This window comes from Motacilla alba, chromosome 7, assembly GCF_015832195.1.
Source record: "Motacilla alba alba isolate MOTALB_02 chromosome 7, Motacilla_alba_V1.0_pri, whole genome shotgun sequence".
NCBI classification, from domain to species: domain Eukaryota; kingdom Metazoa; phylum Chordata; class Aves; order Passeriformes; family Motacillidae; genus Motacilla; species Motacilla alba.
In genome coordinates this window covers 14,301,992-14,323,639 of record NC_052022.1, presented here as the reverse complement: position 1 = coordinate 14,323,639, position 21,648 = coordinate 14,301,992, and the positions used below count along the sequence as shown (strand labels likewise).

Genomic DNA, 21,648 nt, shown 5'->3' with positions numbered 1-21,648 from the left:
ACTCTATAATTTCCACCCGTACACCTCCCAACTTCTGTCACCTGTACAGGGTTTGAACTGAATGGATAAATAACTGATATACTTTATTTCAACTCCTCACAGCTATTTTTACTGTTATTTTCCATATCAGCAACTACACTGTTCCTGTAAGATTTATTTTGCATGACATACGATCCCAGAACCATGCCCCTGGGTTTGAGCTGAGCTCAGTGTGAGCCACTGTCATAAGTGCTGGTCCTTGATGTTGATAGGTATTTTTTATCTCAAAGTCAATATTTAGTTGTTTATCCTGGTACTGGAGATGCTCTGATTTCAGGATTATGGCATGGTCATACTGATGCCTGTCAGGATGTACATCACCTCTGCAAGGCACTCTGGGGATGCTGCTCTGTGCTGGGCAGGCTTTGTGCAGCAATGCAGAGCAAAACACGGGCAGAGGAATGTGGGATGATCTTCCACAATCCTTGCTGGCTTCTTTTGCAGTGAAAGAACTTTGACTTCAAAACCTATCATTTTCTAAGCCCTCTTCCATCAGTTAAATCCAGTTACAAGATGCTGAAGCTGACAAATGGCAATGAAATGGAACATTAAAGCAAGGGAAACACTGGATGTGTTTTCAAAGCTGTGTAAGCAGCTGTGGCTCATTGATTTTGCTTGATGGTGCAGGAGCATCACAAGTCAGCATTTTCTTGGCTGTTTCCCTATCGTTTGGCAGAAAAGGTCACCTTTTTAATTTCCTAATTAAAGATTCTTGATCATGACAAGCATCTTGTGAACACTACTGACAGTTTTCTCAAGTCTGGAGCAAAGTGTCTTAGCTTTGAGATGACTATGTGTCCTGCATGATGGCTCTGGAATCAGTGAGTCAGTGCCTTGTGCCTTTAAAGGTTGTGCTTCATCAGATGCTCTTCAGCACTGTCTTCTTCAGTGCCTTTTAAAAAAACATGACGGTATTTTCTTTTATCATTCTTTGCAGCCTATTTTGGTCGAAGATGTCAAAATAATCAGGTTATGGACCTTGATGGGCAATTACTTAGTTTCATGTGTGGTTCCCACTGGAAATTGACACGTAAATCTTAAACTTCTGTTCAAGTATTATTTCAGAGGTTTGTCAAGGGTGACCAAAGTAGCCTCCCAACCGTTGTTTTGGGTAGATTTTGAGGGGTTGTCCAGGATTTTCAAACCTCTTGATGTCTTACACGTTAAATACCTCTTAGCACATGCCCAGAAAGCAGCATGTGAGCAGCAGCAGAGTCAGGTGCCCCAGCACAGGTCACTGCTGTCTCTGTGCAGCTCTGTGTGAACATACCGGCCTGGCAGTGTCTCAAAGGGCGCCGCTAAACACGCACAGGTCATTTGTGCATCTCACACACAATGGTTCATGCCTCTAAGGTTACTGTTAAATCTGTACAAAACTAATTACAGTGCCATGCCATTATTTACAGTCATCGGCTACTTAAGACCGCAAGGGTAGCTGTAATAGCTGCCCTGCTACGTATCAGGGACTGCTTCCTCGCTGATTAATTGAGGGTAGCATCCTTCTTCCTTGCCTGCATTGGCTTCCTGCGGGAAGCAGGTGCCTCCTGCAGAGCGCGCTCAGTCTGTGCCGGGAGAAATGGGCGACCTGAAGGCGACAGAGCGCCCTTCTAAATGGTCCTAGCAGCGCGCACAGCCCCCGTCAGAGGCGAGTCCAGGCAGCGCGTCCTGCGCCGGGCTGCGCTCGGGGCCCGGCAGAGACGGGGGATTTGTTGCAGCGAGCGACGGCAACGATTGTACCGCGCTGCACCTTCCCGTCCTGCCCTCGCACGGCGCCGATCCCGCAGCCGCGGAACGGCGCTAGGCCGGGCTCTCTTGCGCTCGCCCGTCCGGGACCGGGAGCCGCTGCAGACGGCGCTGCGGCAGGGGCAGGAGCCCCCGGCCCGCGGAGGGTCCCGGGCGGGACTCGAACCCCGGGCGGGTCCCGGCGCGCACGCGCCCCCGCAGCCTCCGGGCGCGCGCCGCCCCCTCGCCGTGACGCCGCCGCGCGGTGACGCCTCGCGCGCCCTCCCCGTCACGGGGCCCGGCGCGCGCGGGGCGGAGCTCGCGGGCGGCAGCAGCGGCAGCCGCGGCGCTTCACGCCCGACGGGACCCCCGGCCCGGCCCCGCCGCGGCCGCAGCGCCCCGAGGCACCTGCCCCGCTCCTCTCCGCCTGACGAGTCGCATCGCTCCTTCCGCGCCGGCCTCGGCGCCGCCTGTCACCGTCCCCGCCGTGCTCCGGCGCGGGCAGGCCCCGGGCCCCTTCCCCCCCTCCCCCGGGGGGGTGGGCTCCGCTCCGGAATCCTGGCCGCTCCCTCCGCGCCGCCCGCCCAGCCGGGGCTGCTCCCGCCGCCGCCGGGAAGCGCGGGGGGTCCCCGGCGACCGCCCGGCCTCCGCCGTGACATAGGTCGGTGCGCGGGGAGGGGGCGGGCGGGGGCGGCCCGAGTGCGTGGGAGCCCCGGGGCGGGTTTCCCCGGGCGCCTCGCGGGGCCCTGGCGCGGTCCCGGTGTCCCGGAGGTGCCCGGGCCGGGGGCAGCGCGAACCCGGCCCGGTGCAGGTGGAGCTGCGCGGCGGTGTAGTTGTTTGCGGTGCCGGGAGGTACAGGCGAATGTTGCTTGCTTACATTACCGCTGCAGTGTCTTGAGTGTTTTATGTGCCTGACGAGTATTTCCATGTCACCCTGAACCTTCCCGTGATTGCTCGCTGATGCTGTGGTTTCTCGTCTTTGAATTGCTCTGCAGTGGTAGTGCTGTGAATTGGGTATGTAGGTCAGATTCTGCGAGATGTTTTTGTCAGGGGAAAAAGTGGATGTTGGATTATTTATTCCCGTGTTGCTTTTGAAGTGCATTGCAGCACCCACGAGGTTGGGAGGGTTTTTTTGCCTTTTTTTTTTTTTTTCTCCTTGGTTTCTCTCGCTTCATAAATCTCCTTTTAGTTTTTGGCTGTAGCATTACTAAAGATCAAAGCGCTAAATTAGCTGAGAGCTTCTAAGCTGTATTGTATCATGCAGTGTCCTCTAAGAGGCTGGTAATAGATAATAGAAGCCTGCCTTGAAATAAGGGGGATTTCTAGTCCATACAGAAAATGTCTCTCAACTACGACGTTTCTTTTCTTTAAACAATGCAGCACGTTGCAGAGCGTTGGAGGCCTTCGGAATTGTGTTGCTGTGTATCTGGCAGAGACGTATTGGCAGAGTGAATGGCTACAGGCTTCCCTTGCACAGTATCTTGGGTTCTCTCGTGGCAATGCGCTTACTAACGAAATACCCTAGAAAGCATTCTTTCCTGTAGAATTCCCTCTGGATATTAAGGGAAGGGACATTGATGAACTTTTCTTTGCTATTTTTTCCTGCTTTCACCTATACCTTTCCTTACAGTGACTTTTGTAACTGATTTTACAGTGACTTTGTAAACTGATTTCCTCAGAAATCTGTTTAAAAATCAGAACTCGTTTTAATTCCTGTTTCCTTTACACTGTGTGCTCTATCATGACTGCCACCAATACCTATTGAACCCAGATTTGATTCAGGTAGCAAAGCTGTATATAGTTAATTTGATTTTTCCCCCCAGGTTTTAGTGTATGTTGATAAAGCAGAACAGGAAGATAACGTTTGTCAGATTGACTCATTGCTTGAGGAGAAAAATCTGTGTGAGAGTTTGCCTTGATGAACTCTGTGTTGGTGTTTGAACAGGTGGTTTACCTGGCACTAATGGAAGAGTAAGGTGAAGAAAACAGAAATTTTTGCATTGCTTGTCTTGGCTTGCTGAGATTTCTAAACTGGTAGAGGAATCTTTTTTTTTCCAAGATAGCTTGGTAATCTTAGGAGTTTTATAATAAATGTTATTAGGTAGAGAGCTGTGACAGAATTTATTCAAGTGGTGAAATGAGCATGATGTTATTGTTTAATAACATTAGGCAAGCTTTTTTGTTTTGTTTTTGCTTTATGTTGATAAATCTAATTTATGGTAAAAATGAATAAGCTTTCAATTTTGGTCATAGATGTGTCAGTGGTTCTTTGCTATGAATGTTGGGGAAGCCAGTCAGTGCACAGGCTTGTGGAATTTAAAGCCTGGTGATTCTAAATGCAGGAGAGCTCGTTTTATTATAGTTTTCTCTGGAGAAAGCGAGAAAGTTGGTTAAGCTGTAACTTTAGTCCACAGTTACAGGTTTTACTTCACATTTTTTCCTGATCATTTCCTAGAACTTGTTCATACTTGGGTACAAATCAGAAATACTGTTTTTTCAAAACCTTGTTTAATAAGTATTAATAAGTATTTAATAATAAGTATTTGTGGAGAACTGTGGAGAAAGAGGCTTTGAAATCTCAGAAATCTAAAGCTTTATATTTTTTTTCTTTTGTATTAAGTGTAGGCTGACTTTATACCTCAGCAAACTAAGTCAAAAGTAATGAGTAATCTGTTTTTATGACAACTTGTTCAGTGGCTCTCAAACTGGGCATCCTCTGAACTTAAAAGTAGTGTTTTCTTATAAAATGTAGTCTGAGTATAATAGATTGATTTCCTTAATTTGTTCCCCCTCTTCCGCAACACACAACCAGTGGTGTTCTGATCTATATCCATAGATCCCCATTTAGTTTGCAGTAATGAGCATATTTTCCAGTAATATCATCTTAGATATTTCATACTACTGACATTATCCTTTGTTTAGACTTTTTGGAGAAAAATGAATGGATGATGAAAATTTGACTGATTGATGTAGTTAAGTAGATCCTAAATACCTCTGTACAAAATGTCATGTGTTTTCATGACACATGACAAGCTAATGTAAATGTGTATATTGCCTAGTAACTCTAGGTTTATCTAATTAGGCAAACTATTAGATTTGCTGTCCTGAAAGTTTAATTTCTAAATGCAAGCTTTTAATATTCTCAAGTAGAACTGGCACAGTATTAAACTGAAAAAAAGAAAAAAAATCTGCGAGTTCTGTTAAACACCCTGATTCTTCTATGAGAAGAAAGAAAAATCTCTTTAGGAAAACTACTTCTTTTGCTATTTTAGTATTTTGTATTTTGTGGTGCTAAGGTCAAAGTAGATCATGCATGCTGTAATTGCACACAGCTTGTAGAATAACATCGGAAACATGGGAACGTGTTCAGAGTTCAGCATGTTATTTGTGATTCACTTCTCACTTCTGGATCTTGGTGTGACATCTTGATTTAATAGTATGACAAATGAAGTTTATGGCTCTAGGTAAACCCGTTTGCTTAGACTAACCATGCTTATTTGCAGGGTTTTCTGGGATGTTTTAATATATTCATCTTAAATGTAATCTTTTAGAAGCAGCAGGAAGATTGGTGACAATGAGAAAAGGAAAGATGGAGTTCTGTGTTGAGATATTGCCAGGATTCCCCTGGGAAATGGGAACCACTGCTCTAGAGATACTTGACCCACAGATACACATGTGGCACAGTTTAGGGCCCATCTTGATGAGGTTATTTGAAGTTGGACTTAGTTGAGCAAGACCAAAGCAGAAGTATCTGCATTTTCCTTTAAAAACTGGCAGGTGGGAATTGGTAATGCAGGGAGTCCTGTAGAGATGTGTCTCTGTCCCATCTGTTTTGAAGTCTTACTTATGTGAACTTCTGTATCTCAAATTATTGCATATTTTTTAAGATATACCAGCAAACTTTAACTCAGTTTTTCATGTGAGAGGAAAATAGTTTTCTTTAGGCAAAAGTATTTTTTCTTTGCTGTAACTTTGTTTTCATCAATTTTTTTCTTTGAATCCTTCACAATATCTTTCTCACTTGCTTCTCTTCCTGTATTTCCAATCATCATTAGTGGATTATATGCAGCAGTAAAAGATGCTGCTTTTTGTTTTCCTGAGATGATTTGTGCCAAGCACATGAACAATCTGACAACAGCAATGTAATAAAATTCGTATATTTCTGATGTTTTTATTGCAAAGAGTATACTTTTGAAACTCAGGTATGATAACACTGATGACCATTTCTCATTTGGATGAAGGAAGAAATGATGGATGTGTAAGAAAGAAGGGATTTCATGAGGTCAGCCCCCACCAGAGGCAGAAGGAAATACACTGAAATCATGTGTGACAGATATTTGTCTGATCTTCTCTTAAAAAACTCAGAAGAGGGGAATACCACACCTCTTCACTGGTCTATTTATAGCTGGTACATATGACTATTACTGTTGTTAGGAGGCTTTTCTTAACATTTAACTCTGTCTTGGTGCTAGTTAAGGCATTTAATTCTCATCCAACTCTTACTACTCATGCAGGATAATGGTTTCTATGCTCTTTTCACCAAGTTTTCATACATGAAGACTCTTCCTCTGTCTCCTTTTATTTTAGACTTCTCTTTATTAAACTGTCCAAACAGGATTTTTGTTGTTCAGTCTCACTGTGCACTGATTTGTCTGTATCTTTTTCAAAGTTCTACAGACAGTTTTTGAGCAACAGAGTAATTAAGTTACTCTGCAAGTAGTAGAAGTAACACGATGGCCTTATTAAAATATCATTCTAGGGTGTGTGCATGCAGGTATGGCTGGGTTTTGTTTTTGTTTTGTTGTTGAGGCTTTTTTCCTTTCTTGCCAACAGCATCAGGTTCCTGGCTCCTGCATCTGCTAACACAGGAGCTCATACTAGTGTTTGTTGTATCAGCTATCTCTTTCTTCATATATATGAATTGGAGTTATCTTTCCAAGAAATATAACCTTATACTGTATTGAATTCAATCTTTATTTTGGGTTAGTTTTCTTCTGTTTAGCATTTTTAGACTTAGCAGAGTATGCACTTGCTGCTCTTCCATATCTTTTTCCCAGCACGTGCAGTCCCTGTGGCTTTTGAACATAAGCCTGCTCTACAACAGGAAATTTGGATTGAGGACAAGTTCTCCTAGGGTTAGATGCAGTTTCTGTTGGCACAAGTGTGTCCTTATTGGTTTGTTTTTCACATGTGCTGTCTTCTGGAGTAAATTATATTGCTGAGGTAACGTCTGCTAGTGCAACTATACCTGAACAAGCCTTTTGCCATCTTGAGATGTCATATGGTCCCGTGACGTAGCAGAAGAAATTTTAATCCTATAGGCATGCTTTATTGGAAGAATTGCAGAGTCAGCTCTGGAACAGATGTGTTCAGCATGTTGCCTGGTTGTACTCCATTTTATCAGACTTATGTAAATGATTTCTTCCATAATTTCTGAGGCTAGATCACAGATGGGACAAATTTTGCAATTCTTTCAACAGTGTGTTCTTCACAAAAATTTAAATGGACACCAGTAATGATTAGTAGTGAACACCCTTTTTAGTTTCTTGCAGGAAGAAGTATTCCAGCAGTCAGTGTTGATTGTATCTCACCTGTCCTTAAAGTTATTTAAAAATAATGTAGACAAGAGGTCTGTAAATGCTAACAGTTTAAATGCCACGTTACCAGAAGTAACTATAGTCTCATCTTTAAACAACCATTTGAAAACTGGAGAAATCTGGATCAAGCTGTTTGAATTTATAATAAGTTAAAATAAGAGAACAGAGAGCTAAAATACTGATGCAAGCAGAAGTTAAACTTCTAAAGAAAATCTAAAAGAAATACAACATTCTATTGAAGAGCATGAGATTTGTCACCCTAAATATTTTATTAATGCAGCAGCTAAAAACCAGTAAAGTTAAACCTGTATTTAATTGTTGTTTTGTCACATTGACTGTGTGTTTTTAGCCACAATTTTTGTAACTCCAGCATAAGACTTTGTTTTAAAAATAAAAATCAATTTGAATAGCAAATCCCCATGGGAATTGTGGGGGGGGGGGGTTTCCATAATGGCTTTATGATAACTGTCTCTGTGTAAAGTGGGGTTTAGAAAAGCATTTATTGTGCTGCTAGTGGCCGTAAGCACAGCAACTTCAGGCAGGGATGAGGTGGATGGTGTAATGACTTCTTAATGACTAGCTTAATGAATGCCTTGCTGCAGCAAGTTCCTTCATGGAATATCTGTTATGCTTCTGTGTTTGTGATACTGGCACTATCATGAATACCGAATGAGACTTTCAAAAGCAGATGTATATGTTATCGGTGAACTGTCTGTCAAGTTTTAGGTAAAATCTTAATCTGTGATAGAATCAAACAAAAGAAAATCCAGTGTTTATCCCTCAATGGTGAGCATGAATGAGTGCTTATGAAAGAGTGAGAACAGTGAACAATATTCAAGCATTCTTAGCTTGAATATCCTTTCAATCCTTAATTATTTTTAGTAAAGGTTGATTCTAAATCTGGAATAGTTTTTGTGTAGCTAGTAATGTTTGGATTTTTTTCTTAGACTTTTTTTTGCATGCAGCTAAATAAATGTCTGGCATCCAAATATCCTTTTGTAAGAAATTCTATAGGTATGTTAGTGGTTCTAGTAAAAACTACTCCTTTTTAAAACTTTTTAAACGTTTTTACTGAATTCCTTTGGAGCATCCTTTCTTTTGGAGGATAGTGGACATTCTCTGTGTTATAACAGCACATCTCTCTGTTCCTTGTACAGTTTTATAGCCATTTATCACTTTCTCTCCACACCCAAATGTTATTGAAACCAGAATCCCAATTTGCCTATTACTTTTCTCCTGTAGAACTCATTCTATGCCTTTGATTGTGTACCTTTTCCTACTTTGCTACATCCACTTCTGGAGCTGAAGGTCCCAGGAATGCTAACAGTGTTAAAAATGTGAAGTCAGTGATGTGTTTCACACTTTTTGTTCACAAATCCTAACTCTGGCTTTATTTCTGAGTGCTGGCAGTATTCAGTGCAAAGCCCATTGGCATGTCATGTACAGAGTTGGAACTGTTGCTCTCCTTCCTCCCTTCCACTCAACTTGCACTTTCATCCATCGGTGCTGGTAATTACCTGCTTTATTGCTCAGTCCTCTCTCTGATAAAGACCACCACCTCTACTGTCATCAGTCCTCTCCTTGCTCTCCCAAATAATAGGAGTTTCAGGAAGCTCCTGTTTCATGGGTAATCTAGAATATATTGAACAACACACAGAGTTGTGGAGGCCCACAGGTATCCTCCTTCCTTGTGAAAACAACTATGTCTGTCCTATGTCTTCTATATTTTAACCAATTTATTAATGCAAGGGTGGATCTTCTTTCTTATGCTGTGAGTGCAAGAAGGCCTTTGGCAAGACTCCTCCAGCACCATAAATCCAAGTAGACCGTGATACTGAGTGAGGTCAGTTCTTTATACACAGAATGCGCCAAGATTTAAAAGTGAGGATCGCTTTTTGGAGAGCCATATATTTTCTTTCCTGCTCTACCATAATTACGTATATGTCCATTATTTGTAGTTTGTTATGTGTCACACTGTGTGTACTGTGTATACTGTGTAATTTCCTGAAATCCCTGCATTATACATGTCACCTTTTTTAAAAGATCCAAATCTGTGCAGTGGCCAAGAGGGTTGATTCCAGCATGAGTTCTTGCTCTTTTCTTTGTGTTGGCATTGTTACTGTAGAAATGTGAAGCCAGTTAGATAGGCTGGTTATTAATTAAAATGTAAAATCTTTTCAGCTAGAACATCTGTTGGCTCCAGATCTCCTGCTTGTCATTTAGGTTCAGCTGGACAGCAGCAGTTAGTGTAGACAAGCAGCACTACTCTCTTGACACAAATGCAACCTTAGCGGTGGAACAGTTTTCTTAAAGTTGATAGATAGAAGTGGGCACAGACATAGTAATCCTTTCTCTGGAACTGTAGTTCATTTCCCTTATTAGCTCTATTTATGAGGGTTCTTACATTTTTTATCACTTAAGGGAAAAGTATAAAAATGAAGCATCATAGAGGTCCTCATCATTTGGTACCTGCTGCTAAGGGCTGTGCTAGTGCAGGTGCAAGAAGGAAGCCTTATGATAATACGTTGTCTTTGTGTCTTTGCATTTAATTCTGGAGTGTTTTGGCAAACCTAGGTTTCTATTTTTACATTTTGGCTTAAATGTTATAAGGAGGGTTTGGGTTAAATTATGATTTTTTTTTTATTCACAGGGAGCTAAAGATTATTACCTAAGTGTAAAGTGATGAGTTTGATCACTTGATAGCTCAGCAATCTTAGTGTTTTAGCCTCTGTGATTCATCCAGTTTAAAACACAGTGCCTACTGCATGTGGATAAAAACTTATAAATTTGTCCATTTTAGACGTGCGCAGTGAGACTTGCTTGCTGCAAAAATGCTGCACAATCATGTAAAAGAATATTTGGATTTTGCATACGATGTGTTACCTGTGCATGTGCACATGCTTTTTTCAGTTTCCATTAGTGTATAATCATTGCACACTTACTTGTCTTCTTGGTGGTGTTATTGAGCTCTCTGTACAGTTCCAAGTGTGAGAGGTCAGAGTCTGTCCATATCTGAGGCACCCTGGTTCAATTCATTGCTATTTGTTGTTGCATGTTTTATTCTTGAATTTGAGATGGATTCAGGGATGGTTTTTTTATGCTGTGTTAGAAAGCTGTATGGCTGATGAATGTCTTATCTACCTAAATATTCCATGCTAGCATATTATGAGCTTTTTTTATATTTGTTTTGAGGATAGAAAAAAATAAAGGAACTGTCTGATTGAATGTACAAAGCTAATTTGAATTACGATGAGAAGAGCACGTGGGGTACTTAATGAGGAAGAATGGAGTATGAGCCAGGAAATGCATTTTAGGCAGAAGCTCCAGGTGCTGGTGCATCATTGGAGTGGGAAAACATTTACAGCAAGGCAGCAGAAGATGAGAAAAATCATAGTTGTATTACTGTACTCTGGATTTCCTCAATGTATTACTGCCTTGAGTAGTGAGCAGGAAGAACTGTGCTTTGAGGAACAACTGTGCTTTGAGGAATGAGTAAGATAGCATATAACAAAGACTGTGCACTGAGGACAATTTCTCCTTTATATCTTGAAAAATTTGGAAGATGGAGAGTAATTGAGACTGAGCTGTCTTCGTGATGGAGACACAGAAATGTCCTTGGAGACTTAGATTCTGTTCTTACTGGCATCACAGCACAATGCCAGGTGGATCATATTAATCAAAAAGGCTTGTATGTATCCTTGTGTTAATTTTTTTTTGGTACTTGATTGAAATGGTGATGTGATTTGCAGCCGTGATTTAAACTCTCAACTGCTGCAAATTCAAAATAGTTGAGTTTTGCTCTGAGTGGAAGATTCTGTCAAATATGACTGTTAGACTGAAGAAAAACAAAGCTTTGCCGTCTTAGTACCTGAAGGTAGATATTAAAACTAGGTGTAGAAATGGAAAGTGAGTGGGGTTATTTATCTGGCTTATTTCCCAAAATGCTTTTATTTCAACCCATCAGAGTCACAGAACTGGAAGGTTTAGTGAAAAGGATAGAACTAGTTACTGGAGTGTAAGAAGGTGCTTTCTTTGGTATGTCCTCAAACGCCATATCTGACTGAAGATTTGTGTGTAATCACTCTTGTACATGAATTCAAATGCTGCAGTTGTTTGCAATACTCAGTAACTTCTGGAAAACTTAATTTTTTTCTAATGTGCTTTATTTTTGCTCATGGCATATTGCTGATACAAGTGATTTGTGATAGGTTTACTCTTCTAGTGAGTGATTACTCTTAAAATCCATTTATTTGTTGCTGGGTGTAGCGTGGTCTTCCATTCTTAGAGTAGTGAAGGTTGCAGGAATCATCAGTACTGGTAGGATTAAGTTTGTACTGTGTACAGTTAGTTCTTTGGCTGAACTGGTGATCTTGAATGCTGTCAGAAGGATGAGAGCTAACCTGTATTCCTTAGGGGGTATGCTGTGAGCTGTCTGTTGGACAAAACCCCCTCCAAACAGTTGTCTTCCTATAGGACCTTGGATGGAGGACTAGCAGTTACATTTACACTGAGGGACGGTTTTCATTGTAACACCTTTAGCCCTTCTTCACAAGTATTTTGACTTGTTAGTCTAAAGTTGGGAGAAAAACAAGTATTGGTGCCCTTCATGCCAGCTTCAGCCTGAGGGCTCCAAATGGCAGTGATAAGTGCTGAGCCAAGAGAACCACTTGAGGTTTTGGGAAGGAGACACAGAAGCACCTAAATCTACCTAATACTCACTCACTGTAGTGCATGTTTCATGGGATTCTAGAGTCTAAACATTTCATACACCTATTTTGTTTGAGACACCTTCTATGCAGCTGCTCAGTTCATGTAAGATAGTAAATTAGGATAAAGCTACAGACATCACAGAAGTGTTTTATTGTGTGTGTTAGTCGACACTCCAATGTTATCTTAATATATTGAGTTAGGCTTGAACATTTCTATTATATGAATAGCCCAGCTAATGGTAAGGAACGTTCATGTTGTGGTACTGGAGCTTTCCACTATGATGGTGGTGATAAATTTCCAAGATGTCAGAGTGCTCTGGGTGCAGTGATGCAGTTACGTGTAGCCCAGTGAACTGTGTCTGTTGCTTTTTGACATACCTTTGTGAGAAAATCTGGTCCTGGATAAGAGAGGAGGACGAACAGTCAATTTGCAGCCAGTATGTTCTATGGCAAAAATTGGCAGTGCTAACATATTTTGCAAGGTATTGCTGTGGTACCTGTCTTCAAGTTTGAGCTGCTGTGACCCTTCTTCAGTTTAACATTTTTAAGTTTAAAAATCATGAACAGATTTTAAGAAAGCATCATGACTTTGAAGAAAGATTTGCTTGATGTATCAGCAAAGTAATTGTTCAGTTAGGTTGAGGAATGAGCTGTCAAGTGCTTTGGCTACTGCCGAGGCTATGACAGATACAGGAAATAGCGAAGTTCTGTAAAACTCGAATTAGGTGAGCAAAGAGATCTTGTTGAGGAAAGTAGGTGTTTTTCTGTTTGAGGCCAATTACAGTCTTATCTTTTTGGTGTACTTGAAATGGAGTAGGCCTATGAAGGGTTAGCTAATAGAGGCTCTTGATACTACTTGGAAAGAAGAGGTTCATTCAAAGCAGGAAACTTGCATTTAAGTGTCTTGAAACTCTAAATATGCTTATCTCTCCCTGTCAACTGTAAGGGAAGTGTAGAGAGATTAGCTTTCGTAGACTATGGTTATTCTTTGTGAATATTGCTGTAAGTGTTAAGATATTTATCTCAAAAGCCTGATTTTGGTATAAACTCATCTTGGACTGCTGCTTTCCATTTTTATGAGAACAGTCTTTAAAAACTCTGTCCTTACATTCTCAAACCTTCCAGCACATTGTAAGTTTTTCAAGTCAAGATCATAGTTCATCAAGCTGATAAATGTTACATGACTCTGTCGAATTACAGTTTATTGAACAGCAGGAACTAAAGATTTAATCTGAATGAAACTTTGCCATTGTCACTGGGTGTGTTGGATCCTACAGTTAATTCTGAAATCTGGTTCCTGAGGTAATTTGAGTGAGAGCTGCATTTAAGGTGCTAGAACTGACAGCACTGATTTTCGAGGTTTTATTCTTCCTGGAACAGGGAGAGCACCATCCATAGATACTGATTTTTATGCCAGTCTGGTGTGGTTTTTTGGTTTGGAGATTTTTGTTACTTTTTTTGTTTGTTTATTAAATTGAACTTGAAAAGGAGTACAGCTAGTAACAATTCTTTTCATAAAATAAACAAGTACCAAATCATGTCTGTAGCTGTGTAGGTGAGGTAAGTCCGCATGCTCCTGTGGGCTCAGTGAGACATAAATTCACTTTTTTTTTGCTTGCTAGGAAGATTTCAAAAGTCTTCAGTGTAAGAAATCACAAGTCTGCTCATTGTAGAGATACTTGGTACCTCTGTGCCAGCCACAAAGATTCTGATTCTGGCTTCAGCCATCCCACACGTGCAGTCTGCACGGAGCACTGTGCCTGCAGGTTGTGTACAGAAGCAAGATGGCTTCTGCATTCACTGCATTTTTATACACACAGGGATTTCACTGTGCCTCTTTAATGTGTTTTGCACCTGTGTTAGATAATTACATTGTGATTTAATAATTCTTCTCAATTGTTTCTTGCTAAGACTGTCCAATCTTGTGGCCGCAACTTTTTTTTCCAATTGCCTAAATGATTGTCTTTGTGTCAAAATGCATTCAATGAGAAAACATTACTGAGTTAATGTAATAAACCACAATATTTAGACTTGCATGAAATACAGCTTTTAATTGTGGGTGGTGCCCTCCTGGTTGCAGGAAGTATAGAAGTTCAGAAAGCAGTCCTGTCAGTTTTAGTATCATAAATGCAGTTCATCTCAGTTTTAAAGTGTTTAGTGTTATTTTTAATTAATAATAAATGGAGACTAACCACAGTAAATTGTTATATGTATTTAAAACATTTAATGGTATTTAAATACATTTTGCTGGACTGCAACAGTTTTCAGACATGAGTCAGGTAATTTCCTTAAGCCATAACTTGTCTATCTCATTGTGCCTTCCTGGTCATTGTGGGTCTCCAGGGGCCTGCAGTGGGAATCATGTTCATTGGAGTTTTCTGCTAAGTAGGAATATGGATTTCTTTTATTTTAGTCCAGCAGCTGGGTTTCGTGTTAATTAATTGAGGTTTTAAAGCAAATAACTAGAAAATCATGTGATATTTAGCCAAATATGTTGAAAAAACCTAAGTAGGGTGATTGCTGCAGTTAGTTCTGTTAACTAATCTGTAATTATTTCAAGAAGATTTATTTTGCTTGGCAGTAAACCTTGAAATCGAGGCATTTACTATGTTTTGCATTTATTACTATGGTTGTGTTTTGTATTTTTCCAAATGTTACCTTAATTTAGCAATGTATCATTGGCTTTTGATTTCGATTCATCTAATGTTTTTCTTCCTTACCTGCTTTCCCTGTGAATACCTTTTTAATGTATTATTACAATATGTTAAAGATCCAAGTTTTTCTAAAGCTGATCTCACATCTGATGTGTTACTGTTCAGCTTTTTCTCATTACTGTTCTTCAATTCCCTTTTTTCTGTCATTTGTGATTTTGTGCTGCTTTCATGTTCTTTGAAAAGGTTGGCTTTTTGTCCAGTGTTCATTTGTGTGTATGTCCATACACAATCCTCTTCTTTATGTTCATTTCTGTGGAGTTACCTTCTTTTAGGTGTCTTCTAATGTCTTGTAACAATACTGACTTCTATGCTCGCCACACTATGTAGTGTCATTATTGTTATTTATGCCAACAGTTGCTTTGAGTTATGAAAAATGCTACAGTAGTTCAGATTTAGGTATTACTCTTTGTCTTGTTCACAGATACTGTATTTTTTTTAGATAAAAACCTTAACAAGCAGTGCTGCACATTATTTTGTTTAAAGGTTATGTAGGTATATTTGACTAGGGGATCACTTGAGATTTTGCTTGCTGTGATTTATAGGAGGTTGGTTGTGTGAGACCAAGCATTTGATTGTTTAAAAATAACATTTTTAGAGTAAAACCTTTTTATCTGGCTCATTCTTCTTGCTATGAAATAAAATTTTATAGTCTTACTTGATATTCTGATTGTCCATTCTACAGTCTGAAAAATCACCTGTGAATGATCACTCTTCATTTTTACTTGGCTCTTTTTGCTTCATGTGTTATAGGCAAGTGTGTCTCTGAATAGCAGAGCAAGCAGATACTGCTTTTGTACTGTCTTGGTTTAACTTGCTTGTGTCTGATACAGTGTAAGTCAGATTTAATCTTTACCCATGGTTGAAATAATTACAGTGCTTCTTTCTTATTTTGAGTTCGCATTATGTAATTTTGCTTTGTTTAAGGGTTGGAAACCATTTATCTTTGCACTCATTTATTTTAGTGAAAATTTAGTGGGAGGAATTGATATCCTTGAGATTCTTGCCCCACTATTGCAACAGGTTTGGACTCTGAAAGTGTAAAGCACATTTCTGTGTAGGTAAAGTCTTCCTGTGTAAATCTGAATTCCTTACTAAATCAGGCTAAGCTAGATTGCTTGCTTCACTGGGTTTTTTTGGTTTTTTTTGTTCTTGGTTTAGTAACTGAGAGGCACCGTGTCTGGTTATTATAGAGGTGTGTGAGAATGGGCGATTAGCTCAGGGTGTCTGAAACAGCTGCATCATCTGCACGGCTTACTTGTCCTCAGGCTTTTTTTTCATTTGCATTGACAAAGCCAACGAAGAAAGAAAATATCCAGGTGATTCTTGGAAATTGTTTTTAGCTTTCTCAGATTCTAAAAGACTTCCAGACTCTGGAAGGTGGCTGGTGGGAAGTGAATCATGAATATGAATCAGCATCTCTCCACCCTTATATACAAAATGCTGTTGCTAGGATATTCTTCTTTGATGATGTGATAAGAGTGTAGCAAACACCTTTTTGAAATTCACTCTGTCATCCCTTCTTTAATTACATTCAAATTCAGGCTGCTTGTGTCTTTCTGCAAGACCTTGACATAATTTTATTCTACCTTTGCATCTGCTCTTTGTGTTTGCAGCCTTTGCTTCTCCTGAGTCTTTCTCTGAGTTGCAATTTTTTGGTTTTGCTTCCTTTTATTTTTTGTCTTGGATTGTAATCTGCTCTTGTGTGTGTGCGCTATACTAATGCTACTTTGTAGCCAGGGATTAGGGTATGCTTTTTTACCTTTTTAATGAATTTATATAGACTTGTTTGAAAAACGTTGATTTTTGTTATCTTATTTTTAATCACTCTCCACAACCACCCTGTTGTTATAACCCATTGTGAAAATGATCAGTTAAAAACAGAAGTCTTTTTCCATTTCACAAGGCAAATTCATAAAGATGTTAATAAAATTTGGTCTGAGTCATATTTCTAATTGAAATTTTAATGTTGTTAGCTTATTTTTAAAGTAACATTAAATACAAAGGTTGTTAAGATGACTGATTATACTTCATATTTGAACTGAGAATTTTTGTTGAAAGGGGCGATAAAATAAGAAACGTAAATTATTAAGAGAAATTTAATTTTTGTAAGTTGGGTTTTTTTCTTTCAAGGAATAAGGAAGTGGAGGGGAAAATAAATGGATGCTTACTTATTAGCTTATGTTCTAGTGAGACATATCACATATTAATACTAAAGAATGAGTTGTTGTAGCTGGAGGAACTTGGAGGAGATGTTTTATTCTTCAGCCCTATGTGAGCTCTTAAGATCAAATATCTTCAGCTTCCTTGTTGTTTTGTTTTTGTTTTTGTTTTCAGCTAGGTTGAAGAAGAACATCTGGGGTTTTTTTGTTTGGAGATATAAGTTGGTTTTGTTTTCTTCAGGTGTGGTAGAAGATTTAAAATGCCTCACAGAACTACTGTATTTCTTTGAAATGCTTATGAAGAAATATTACAGAAGTGCTTCATCTAAAATCATGAAATACTTTTTATGTTTAATGTATCAAGACAGCTAATTAAAACAGACATTTTAATTAAAATTACATTAGCTCTCATTTTAAGACAGTTGGGTCAAATATAGAGTTAAAAAGATGTTTAATAAGCACTTGAGGTGAATAATTTTTTTGGAAGATTCTCCAAGGCACCTGCTAATACAATAACATAGCATAGGAAATAATTTAATATATGTTCTGCTTTTTTTGGACTCGCAGGGATGCAAAAGCTGTTTTCTCCACACATAATATGTGTGTCTTATGCAAGCTTAATTGTAGTTTATATGTGTGTTTGCTGTATAAAATCTTAGAAAAACTGCCCATAAACAATGAAAAGTTGACTGCTTTACATGGCTTTGACAACTTTAGTAATTGTGGGGTTTTTGGTTTTGTGTTTTAGGAAATAAAATAATGCTAATGAAGCAACCATTTCCCTGAAGTTTGAGTTTTCAGACTCACTACCATAATGGGTAAGTCTTCTGTGTAACGTACATAAAAATTTACTACAGTTCCTGGGAAACGTGCTTTGGCTGTTTAACATAATGTAACATCTATATATGAAAGGCAGTGTTCAGCAACTTCACTAGTGTTGAAAAATTCTTTTTGTGTTTTTTTTTGGGATTTTTTCTTTGTTTGGTTGGTATTTTTCCCTTCCTTATAATGTAGTACTCTTCCCTCTTTTTTTTTTTTTTTTTTATTATAAAACCGCATTGCTGAGGGCAAAAATACCCAAAAAGACATACACATGGCATCAGATTCAGCTCCATGTCCACAGTTCTTGTATGTGAAACAAGAGGTGTTTGTCTTCAGCTGTACTCAGAGATTCAAGTTTAGGAAATTGAGATTCATGATATTAGGGTACTGAGCAATACTTACTGTGCTCTGAGTGGTGATGGGTGTTAGAAAGAATCAAACTCAAAACACAAAATCTACATATAAGAGTTTTATCTTATTGCCTTGTGTCATTACAGTGCCCAGCCACTTCTGTGCAGGTGGTCTTACTTGTTCTACTTATGTGGCACATTACTTTTAATTGTCAGTTTTTCAAGTTGTATGTTTTTAGTGAGTTCATCATGTTGTTAATCATTTCTTGGTGTTCCCTCTCCAAAAAATCCCGACCAACCAACCACACCACACACATTTTTGTATTGCTTTTGTTTATCTTTTAATGTTTTGCCAATTCTAACCTTACGCTTAATAATCAAGTTGCTCAATCTTGGAATACAGCAGTCTTCAGATTTCTGATATTTTCTGACATTTTGTGTGAGAGAAGTTATTGTTGAGTCCTATTGTATATTTAGTAACTTGTGGTGCTTTGCCACAGTACTTTGGTTTCTTTTGTATAAAATATCAAATCTGGTAACCACTAGAAACTCCAACCAACCGCTAAAGCATTATTTTACCTTTTGCATTGCTGAGCACTAGAATAGGCCATAACACAATAAAATAGTTCAACTATTTTAATTGTGGCAAAGTTTGAAGTGTGTTTTAGTGTGAGAAATGAATAACTGAGCTGCAAGAATGCCTTTAGTTCTGCTATTAAATATTGCTGGTAAAACTTTCTTTTATAGATTTGCATATCTTAGTAGAGTTATGACTAATGACAGTATGAGTGATGATCAAAGTTACTCATTTTTAGACCAGCCTTCTGTTCTATAAGCAATCTATTAAATTAGAACACCTGAATTTCCTTATATGATAAATACATTTGGTTTTATTTTAGTAGAATGAAGGAATTCTCATTGTTGCTGAATGCATGGTATACTTGCTTGATGCTTTTAATGCTGAGCTTTTCTCAGGTCCATGTTTGAGAAATACAGTTCTTTGTAAATCACAGCATTTAGCAATGAATTCTTCAACAAGCCAAATCCATTGTGAAGGAGCATGAAGGCACACAGTCAACACCTCTGGAGATAAATTTTGTTATCCAGTGTTCTAGATAGATGCTGAATGCAGTACTATTGCTGTAGCAAGGAATTAATATACAATATTGGAAATAAATTACTCTTAGTGATAGATGTACAGGCTTTTGAGCTCCTAAGCACTGTTCTGTCTAAAGGAACATCCCAGTTCTGGGGCAGATTTTGTCTATCATGACATCAGGATATCACAGCTGCAGCAGATTGTCAGGATTTAGGATTTTTTGTCAACTTGAAACCTAACTTATGTAGCATTTCTGCCCCTAAATTGTCCCCCAGTTGTCCCCAATTGGGTTCAAAGTTTCTGATTCTCCATGTGAATTCTTCCTTTAATCCCTAAAGTTCTCTATATTTTCAGTCCTGGAAAAGTTCTGTGGTGTTTTATTTTTGGTTTGTTTATTGGTTTTGTTGTGGTGATGTATTTGTTTTGGATTTTCATAATGCTCCATGGGCCATCAGCAGATGCTCAGGCAGTTGAGGTGCTCATGTGGGAGTTTGTGTATGCCTCTCATGGGCATGATCATACCTGTTCAGGACAGAGGAGAAATAGTTCAAAAGAACTTGCTTTTTATTCTTTATTTTATGGAAAGTAGCGGGAAGTAAACGTCTCATCTATGGATATTGTTTGAATTGAAGTAGACAAGGCTTTCTCCTGCATCCCCTTTCTCTTATTAATACAGCCTGCAGTTGTTTAAAGTTTAATCTTTGTTATGACTTCATTTTTTTAAACCTGCTTTGAATTGGGGTTACTGATTAAGCTGTCTATTTCCTTAAGCACTGTTAATGATAAATAAAATAAAAATGTTTACAATGTGGCAACAATTTTTTTTTAATTTGGTAATTATGTATTGAAGTGTAATGCAGACTCTTAGATTTTAGACTAATGCCTGCCTAATTGTGAAATGAAACAGTAATGCCCTTCAAAAGTAACAGTCTTTTACACTTGTCTGGTCTTTTTCTCTGAGCAGATGAGCAGCAAGCTTTGAATTCAATCATGCAGGATTTGGCTGTGCTTCATAAGGCCAGTCGTCCTGTATTGCCCCAGCAAGAAACAGGAAAACCAAAGTCATCTTCCCCTAAAAAACAGGTAATCCTCAATATCCTCACTAATATACTGAACATGGAGTGTCCTGCTGTGACTTCTGTGATTATTTTTCTTGCCAGACCAGTGAGCATACCAGAATGAGCTATTAGTCTCCCACGTGTGCTGCCATTTTTTTTGTTCATATTCTTATATTAACAGCAAAATGAAATGGTGGCATTTCAGAGCAGATCATAGTGTGTGCTTAAATAAATAAATTGAAGATTACATGTGGTGTAAATACCTCTATAAAGTGATATTATATCTGTTGTTATTATTACATTAGAACTATACTATTTTAAAATACCAAGGAATAATTTTATAGGTTTAGTAGATTACCCAAATGTCGCCTATATCATACCAAGAAAGAATGTCAGTCCAGAGCAGAAATATGCTTAAATTCTTTCACTGCATCTTTTGCCTCAATTTCTTGTTCATGCAGCTGGTTCTTTCCAGCTGCATTTTTTTCTGTAGATACTAAACACAAATAAAAAAGTAGTAAATACTTAGTTGATAGGTTTGAACTGCTATATGGAGAGAGATTAGGAGGGGATGTAGACTTCTACCTAAATTGAGTTAACTGTATGTTTATTTGATTTGATCCTTAATTTACAGTTCAATAAACTTCAGTTTGTGTTATTTTAACCTTTTAAAATGAAAATTTTTGGATATATTTGGCTCTTAAACTGTCTAAACCAAATGTCTACATAATTTTCATTCTGTGCTTTAAAAGTTGTGAGAGTTCAGTCTGTAACACAGTGCTGTTTCCTACTGTCATGAAACTCACATCTGAGCTGTGACTTTAGACATTGTGGTAACATGCACATATGATCCAAAATGATTTGAGTATAATCCATGTTTAGAAAGCTAGGATAAATGTTTATCACTGTTTCAATTTGTGGATTTTGAAAGTAATCCTTTGAAAATCAGTTCTTTTGGAAGATGAAACACTGTTACTTGGATAAACTTTGTGGTTGAATGCATAATTGTTTTTCCTGCAATAGTTGCTAATACAATTTGATTCCTAAAATTATGATTTTGCAAAGCAATGTTATTTCCATGTAACTGCAAGTATATGCAGAGATGGTTATTGAGAGATGTATTGCATGACTGCTGGCCTAATTGTATGTGTGAGTTTATGGTAATGCTTATGAAATAAGATATGTTTCTTAGGTCTGGAACGCTCATCTGCAAAGTGTACTCACAAACATGTTATTGGTAGCTGAATTTATCTGCCTGTTCTGGATACAGAATTCTTTGGTAACCAGTTCCACATCAAATTTGAAGTCATAAATCTGTTATAATATTCATATGTATTGATAGAAAACAATATCTTTATTTACAGAAGCATTCATTGCAC

General features: G+C 38.6%; 1 protein-coding gene across 2 annotated transcripts in view; it reads left to right on the top strand.

Moving 5' to 3' along the window:
- Positions 1-2,059: 2,059 nt before the first annotated feature.
- Positions 2,060-21,648, top strand: part of MAP3K2 (mitogen-activated protein kinase kinase kinase 2) — a 46,487-nt gene continuing 26,898 nt past the window's right edge. For both annotated transcript variants that reach the window (XM_038142125.1, XM_038142124.1), the window contains exons 1-3: positions 2,060-2,422; positions 17,689-17,758; positions 20,176-20,294. In XM_038142125.1, the coding sequence (XP_037998053.1) occupies positions 17,755-17,758; positions 20,176-20,294 (123 nt within the window). In that variant the 5' untranslated portion in view covers positions 2,060-2,422; positions 17,689-17,754. The remainder of the gene's footprint in view (positions 2,423-17,688; positions 17,759-20,175; positions 20,295-21,648) is intronic.